The sequence below is a fragment of the Artemia sp. Qi Xiang Cuo genome, chromosome 21 (assembly GCF_049724085.1).
Source record: "Artemia sp. Qi Xiang Cuo chromosome 21, ASM4972408v1, whole genome shotgun sequence".
Taxonomy (NCBI): domain Eukaryota; kingdom Metazoa; phylum Arthropoda; class Branchiopoda; order Anostraca; family Artemiidae; genus Artemia; species Artemia sp. Qi Xiang Cuo.
The window spans coordinates 18,122,145-18,130,282 of NC_142814.1; the positions used below are offsets into that span (position 1 = coordinate 18,122,145).

The 8,138-nt window shown below is 33.9% G+C and overlaps 1 protein-coding gene across 1 annotated transcript in view; it reads right to left on the reverse strand.

Annotated features, from left to right (window-relative positions):
- Positions 1–2,308: 2,308 nt before the first annotated feature.
- The window catches only part of LOC148939298 (uncharacterized), an 8,803-nt gene continuing 2,973 nt past the window's right edge, over positions 2,309–8,138 (reverse strand). Inside the window, exons 2-3 of the mRNA XM_089106837.1 lie at positions 3,829–3,951; positions 2,309–2,406 (exon numbers count right to left, since the gene is read on the reverse strand). Of these exons, the coding sequence (XP_088962963.1) occupies positions 2,309–2,406; positions 3,829–3,951 (221 nt within the window). The remainder of the gene's footprint in view (positions 2,407–3,828; positions 3,952–8,138) is intronic.

Consider the following 8,138-nt stretch of genomic DNA (forward strand, 5'->3'; position numbering starts at 1 on the left):
AAACGTGGATGTTCTTATTTCTGAGAACTAAAACTCAACTTCTTTTAAAAAGCAAATATTATTAATAAAATCAAATGTATTTTAGACGTGGATGTTCTTATTTTTGAAAACTAAAACCCAAATTTATTTAAAAATTTAATGTTATTAATAAAATCAGATGTATTTTAAATGTGGATGTTCTTATTTCTGAAAACTAAAACCCAACTTTAATAAAAAATCAAATATTATTAATAAATTCACATGTATTTTAAACTTGTATGTTCTTATTTCTGAAACTAGAACCCAAGTTTATTAAAAAATCAAATATTATTAATAAAATCAGATGTATTTTAGACGTGAATGTTCGCATTTCTGAAAACTAAAACCCAACTTTATTAAAAAATCAATTATTATTAATAAAATCAGATTTATTTTAGACGTGGACGTTCTTGTTTCTGATAACTATTACCCAACTTTATTAAAAAATCAAATATTATTAATAAAATCAGATTTATTTTAAACGTGATTGTTCTTGTTTCTGAAAACTAAAACCCAACTTTGTTAACACATCAAATGTTATTAATATAATCAAGTGTTTGTTAAAAGTGGATTTTCATATTTCTGGAAAATAAAACCCAACTCTATTAAAAAATCAAATATTATTAATAAAATCGGATGTATTTTAAACTTGGATGTTCTTATTTTTGAAAATTAAAACCCAACTTCATTAAAAAATCAAACATTATTAATAAATTCACATGTATTTGAAACATGGATGTTCTTATTTCTGAAAACCAAAACCCAACTTTATTATCAAATCAAATATTATTAATAAAATCAGATGTATTTTAGACGTGGATGTTCGCATTTCTGAAAACTAAAACCCAACTTTATTAAAAAGTCAAGTATTATTAATAAAATCAGATGTATTTTAGACGTGGACGTTCTTATTTCTCATAACTATAACCCAACTTTATTAAAAAGTAAAATGTTATTAATGAAATCAGATGTATTTTAAACGTGTATGTTCATATTTCTGAAAACTAAAACCCAACTTTATTAAAAAAATCGAATATTATTAATAAAATCTGTGGTTTTACTCACTTAATTTGAATTGAGTTAAGAATTTCAATAAGTAAAATAAAAGTAAAAAATAAAAATTATTTGTCAATTTTTGATTCTTGTCTTTAAATACAGCAGCTCTACTGACTTTGAGACGTGAGGTTTATTATTGCAATGTTTTAAAAGCTAACAAACGCAAATGAGAAAAATCCTTTAGTCTCTTTTCCTCGAAATAAATCGTTTTGAATGTGACGTACCCAATAAGCCCTCGGATCATCCCCCCCCCCAAAAAAAAAAAATTATTAAAGTTTTCATAAGTTGCCTACATTGTTTAATATTTACATCAGCTAATTTTGAGAAAGAAGGGCACAAGAATGTACCCAGTGAGACCTTGGATCATCCCCCACCTCCCTAAAAAAATATTATAGTTTTTGTTAATTTCCAACATTGTTTAATATTTCCACCAGCTAATTTTGAAAAAGAAGGGCATAGGAATGTTACCGAATGAGCCCTCGGATCATCCCCCCCCAAAAAAAATATTAAAGTTTTCATAAGTCGCCTACATTGTTTAATATTTCCATCAGCTAATTTTGAAAAAGAAGGGCACTAGAATGTACCCAGTGAGTCCTCGGATCATCCCCCAACTCCCTAAAAAATATTAAAGTTTTCATAAGTCGCCTACATTGTTTAATATTTCCACCAGCTAATTTTGAAAAAGAAGAGCATATAACTAACTTGGTTTCATAATGTACAAGCATAAATATCCTTTCAGATTCCTTAAATTCTTATGTCTCGTTGACCACATGGGACGCTTATGCCTTGTTGATAAATAATTCATTTTCTGCACAGTTAAATGAGCAGATCAGTAAAAGTGTTTAAAAATAGTTGTTTTCCATGTGCATAATTTCCGAAAATGGTGATAATTTTCTTTTTAATATTGATATTTATAGCTGGATGTCTGCAAGAACAGTGGAAGCGGAAGTGTCTAAGATTAGTAATTTTTAGAAGTCGTAATCAGGAACCATTTAGGTCAATGGGAACTTTTAAAAAGATAATGTTAAGCAGGAAAGTGTCAGAATTGAATTTTCAATCCGATCGCTTGTCTAACCCCCGAAAGATGAGGTCTGATATGATGTTCTGATAACTTTTTCCTTACACATTTATAGCTCTTAATGGAGCCTCTATATTGAAAATTGGAACTTGTGTGTTATAGCGACCACAACCTAGAAATTCTAACTTTTTCCTCAATTTTCTTTTAATATTGATTTTATTGCTGGATGTTTGCTTGAACAGTTGAAGTGAAAGTATCTAAGGTTATTAATTTGATAAGTCGTAATGAAGAATCATTTAGGTCATGAGGAACTTCTAAAAAGATAATGTTAAGAAAGAAAGTGTCAGAATTGAATGTTCAATCCGTTCGCTTGTCTAACTCTCGAAAGATGAGGTCTGAAAGACGTTCTTATAATTTTTTTCTTACTTATTTATAACTCTTAATGGAGTCTCTATAATAAAAATTGGAACTTGTGTATTATAGCGACCACAACCTAGAAAATTCTAACTTTTTTCCTGTCCAAATAACTCCTAAAATGTCTCAATCTGTTTCGCCCAAATAGTCCCCTAAATGTCTATTAATCTCTGACGGTTCCTTTGTTTTGGCAACTGTGCACTGACAGATTTAAAATTATCAGGAAACCATTCCCGCGTTAAATATATTCAATCTCTATTAATCTCGTCTGAATTTCTGAAAATTATCTAATATGTCCTAGTTACATTATTAAGGCTTCGAAATAAAAATTCCAGAATTTATCTCTCAGACTAAAGAATTTTAAACTACATATCTCTTATACACTAGAATCTACAGGCTTCATCTCTCTCCCTCGGTGAAGCCATAATCATTCCCCTCTGTATCTTATATTAGTTGTGGTAATTCCCAGAAATCTTGTCTGATGTCACTATCAGCAAGATTCCCTAATGAAATAAGAATTTTGTTATTATAGTTTTTAGATCTGAAAAGTAATTGTAACAAAATTACCCGGGTACTTGCATGATATTCGCCCTACTAGTGTTGGACGATATTAGATATCGATATTGATATATCGGACCAAATATCGATATAGAACACCGAAACGTAAATATCGATATCAAAAACGATATTATTTCGGCTTTTTCTGGTATCTACTAGTGACCGTTCAGCAGAAAAGATCCAACATAAAAAATTGTCTCGCAAATGGCCGAGGGGAAGAAGAATATGCAATCCACTAACTCATATATGCTGATACACAGCATGTACAGCTGTATTCATAAGTTGGCACAGCCTGTTTTCAAACTACGTTCAGTGAGGGTGGACTCTCAAATGTTTCTGAGAACCTCCGTAAGGTTGGCTAGATAAAATACCTTCTAAGCTAATAGGCCTTGCTCATATCACATATGTCACGATTATCACATACCTCAATCTGCTTTTCTAGAAATTGTATATTACCCTTGACGATCATCTCCAAGTTGAGAGTAAAATAGCAAGAGACGTGGATTGAGCCTAACTGGAATCTGCATCAACAGATGCATGTGCCGCATCAACATCCTGTGATTCAGCCATTAGAGAATCAATCCATTTTCTGATGATCTCACGATGAAGTTTCAGCAGTCAATGCAAGGCAAGCTTCGTCAGCAGCTGCATCTGCCACAGCTTTCCAGATTTTCAGTAGGGAGTCTTTAGTCCCAAGAAAAAGCATCCATTCATGTCATGGAAGTCTTATTTATGATATGGGTCTCAGAGATACCTATACAAACTTGTCATATAATCAATATCCATACCCGCCACCAATGTCCGATGTCCGATGTCCGATGTCGATGTCGATACACCGATGTCCGATGTCGATACACCGATGTCCTTTCTGAAAGTGGATTCCAATCCTGATCAATTAATCAAATAGTCCTTTTTAATAAACTGTATTTAAATAGTCACTCAGCCGAGTAACTACCGAAGCTTTCAAACATGTAATTTTGATAGCAATAGATACATCAAATGAATTGGCTTTTTATACAGGCATTAATCAAGTTTCATGTACCAATCAAAAGCTAAGAGCCTGAGAAAATTTGTATTAATAAAAATCGCACCATCAGATTCAACATATCAGAAAATCATATTGTAAGGGTTTCTAGCTTTCCTCTGCAAAAATGTAAAATTTGTAATTTTTGCCAGAAGATAGATCACGGATGCGTGTTCATTAATTATTTTTTTTGTTTTTTTTGCAAGGGTCACCGTATCGAGCCAAAAGTCATATAAGACGCGGAAAGGGCTTGCGTGAACGGAAAGAAAACTTCTAGATCCCCACTTTGTGACCAAAACAATCGGAGGGCAATTAGATCCCCCCTCCCTCCTACACTCCTTTTTCCCAAAGTCATCCGATCAAAGATTTGAGATAACCATTTTGTGATCAGCATTGTTGAAAGGTCAAGTAATCATGCCTCTAGGGATGACATGACCCTGCAAGTCCTGGGGAAAGGGTTGTAAGTTTTTCAAATTTGTCCTGTGTTTACATATAGTATTTATCAATGGGAAGTAAAAAGACATTTTTTGGGGAGGGTTATTTTTCTGTGGGGGAAATTTTCTGCGGGGGGGGGGTCGAACGGGAGAATTTACTGTGGTGCGGGAAGTTTCCAGGGATGAACTTTTAAAGGGAAACTATATTCGGGTGATTTTCCGGAATTCTTATACGAAATTCATTTTATTTTACCTACTTTCTTTTGCCAATTCAACATTTGAAGTTATTCCGGGGAAATAGCCCTGGTAAAATTTTCAAAGGAGTTGAAGTTGTCAGGTAGATATTGCCAGGGTGGGGGGGAGGGTGATTTTCCATGGGAGACATCCTCCATGGGGGAGCCTCACACGGGAGAAACCTTCCGTTGAGACTTCTTTTCCTGCGGACATTTCCTGATGGAATTGTCCGTAAGAAGTTTTTTTTTATTGGTAATTTTAAGGAGGTATAGAATTGTCTGGGGGAAGGAGGATCTTACACGGGAGGAACTTTCCAAGGGGAAACTTTCTTGGGGGAGATTGTCCATGAAGAGAAAAGGCGTATTTTCCTGCTTTATTTGAAAAACGATCCGAAATTAAATAAAAAAAAACTAATTTTTCAACTAAAGGTAATGAGCAGCATTGAAACAAACAGAAATTATCCCGTATATGAGGTGGATCCCCCTCCTGAATACCTCATTTATTATGCTAATTTTAACATTTTGTTCCCAATTATTTAAAAACGGCTTCTGAAACACAAGAGCCGTTTAATTAGTCAGGGGATTTTTTAAATACAAAAAGAGACTTGGCATGAAGAGCGAGGTATTGAGGATGGGTTTTCCCCTTATATACGGGAAAATTTATGTTCTTTTAAGATTTAATGTTGCTCCTTGCTTTCAGTTGAATTTTTTTTTTTATTTAATCACTGAAAGGCTAATTCTCTGAACCAATTCACTGAACCAAATCTCAGGGCGAAATATTGACATGGTGCTGATTTGAATAGCCAAAAATAGCCAGTGGCTTATTTTTCTTTATCCTGGACCCGAGTAATTCCAAATCAGGGTTTTTGTAATGTTCATTCATGTTATTGAAGTCTTTTTATTTTATTGAGAATTTGGAAAATAAGGTGCAAAATACACTTTAATTGCAAATTTCCTTATTGAATTTTGCCAAATCCTAAAGTTAATCTGAACAAAAGAACTGATCAGAAATATCGAAATCGATATATCGAATATTGAAAGTAAAAATATCGATATATCGTTTAATCAAGCTATTGCCCAAAATTGCGCCCTACCTAATATTCTTTATCTAAGTAGAACCCGTTGACGCATTATAGAACCGGTTTATTTTCGTTAGTTTCTTTCAGCTTAGCGTGTACAAGACAAAGAGAAGTGACAGAATAGATAGAAAAGGAAAATATATAATTTGGGCTGTATATTTGCGCATTAGGGGGTGGGGGTAAAGTATTTGGACAGTGTGAGAAAACAATTTCTTACTACATAATATGCAGAATACTTGTACCTGACACATTAGGCATGCAGACCCGTTTTCTTTTACTCCCCCCCCACAGTTTATATAATTATCCAGTATGATCTTTCCCTATCTCACCCATTATAAAAACCCGGACCAAGGTGCGAGTGCTCTAGAGAACGTTTTTGCAGATAGAAACATAAGCGGCATCAGATCTTTTTACGGGTAGACAAGTCAGACGCGAAACAATTGGAAACAAGTGGAAACCCGCTATTACGAATAATGCACTTTGTTGGAAACAATCGGAAACAGACTAACACCCGTTAATGCAGAAAGAAGTGGGAGGAGCTTTTTGTTCGTACCGAGAATGAAGACCAGAAATGATCTGCGATAAACTTACTGGATAATTCTATAAACTGTGCCCCCCCCCCCTAATGTGCAAATATATAACCCAAATTTGTTTTTAAAGTATTATATTTTTATCTTACTTTGGTATATTTCATTAGGGCTCAGCGTCAGAGACACATAATAGAAGAACATTAGGTGGGGCGTATATCAGACAAGTACCATTCCCATTTTAAATTTTTTTTGACATGATCAATTTGTGTCTTAGGTATAATTGTACCTTTACCAAAACCCAAAAAATGAATTTTTGGCGAAGATTGTGGTTCTTTTAAATTAAAAACAACCCACACTCTTTTCTCTAAGCTCCAATCCTGCCGTATCTATGCCCTAATACCCTCGGTGTACCTAGAGAAGTATGGTTTAACCCCTAACTTAAAGAACATTTCATTTTCGAAGAGATGGAATGACGCAGTTTCAACTGTAGCTCAATTTTCAAGCAAAATTATAGAATTGTAACGGAGGGCTGAATTGTTTTAGTTTATATTCAGTCGAAGAACACAACAGGTGACAGGAAGAGATAAATAGATAAAGAATAAGTTTTATGTTGCAGTTTTATAGGTATTTTATATGGATTTGCTATTTAATGGGTAAATGCAAGAATATAGATATGGGTCACACAGTCTGAAAGGTTATGAATTAATTACAAATTGAAAATGTGTTCTGTAATTGACAGAGGGAAAACGTGAACACACTAGGCCTACTTGATTTTCTTTTTTTTCCAAATATAATAATCGATCTAATCGCAAACGTACACCTCTCCCTTCCTGATGGTCCTATATAGCCTATAACCTAAGGAATGGGCCTATAAAAAAAAAATTACTAGGCTATAAGAAAGTCTTTTTTCTTCATAACATACAGGAAGTATTTAATAATCAAATTATCCGGCTATTGGGGGGGGGGGGCAATTTCCCCAAATCGAGTGAAAATGACATTTCGGTAAAATTCTACTTTAGCTACTTTTCGCTATCTCGGAAAGGGGTTAGGTTAGGAAAATGAAACCTTCAGGGATGGGTCTACAAGCTAAAGTATGGGTAAATTTTTCGCTATTCATATTATTGACTTACGAATAAAGTAAACATACCACTCGATGCCTTTTTTTATGCTCTTTCCAAATAGAATAATCAATTTTGTTGGAAATAAATATTAACCCCCACCCCTATATATACCAATTCAGGGTATATATTTGCACATTAGGGGGGCGGGTGAAAGTTTAAATTTACCTCTCATTTACATCAGAAATAAAATTTACCCCCACCCCCCTAATGTACAAATATATACCCTGAATTGGTATATAGGCCTATATAGGGGTGGGGGTAAAATCCATTTCCGACTAAAATGATTATTAGCCTATATTTGGAAAGAGCATACAAAGGCATCGAGTGGTATGTTTACTTTATTCGTAAGTCAATAATATGAATAACGAAAAATTTACAAAAGTATGTCCTTTGAAGGTATTTTGAAGGATTTACATCCACTTCTTCTCCCTCTAGAAGGTCTTGAAATTTGCCTACATGACAGGTCATTTTACCTTAATTTTCAGTTATCGGTTTCTTTTTCTCTGGCTTTAGTTCTGAAAATGCAATTCCTGTTTGGTTTCCATAAGCTGAATTTTAGGGGTAAACTTACACTTCCAATGCTGTATAATAGAAATCTCAAAACAAAAATAAAAATGTAAGGCAGCGTCTTTCAGCCAGGGGGGAGCGACTGG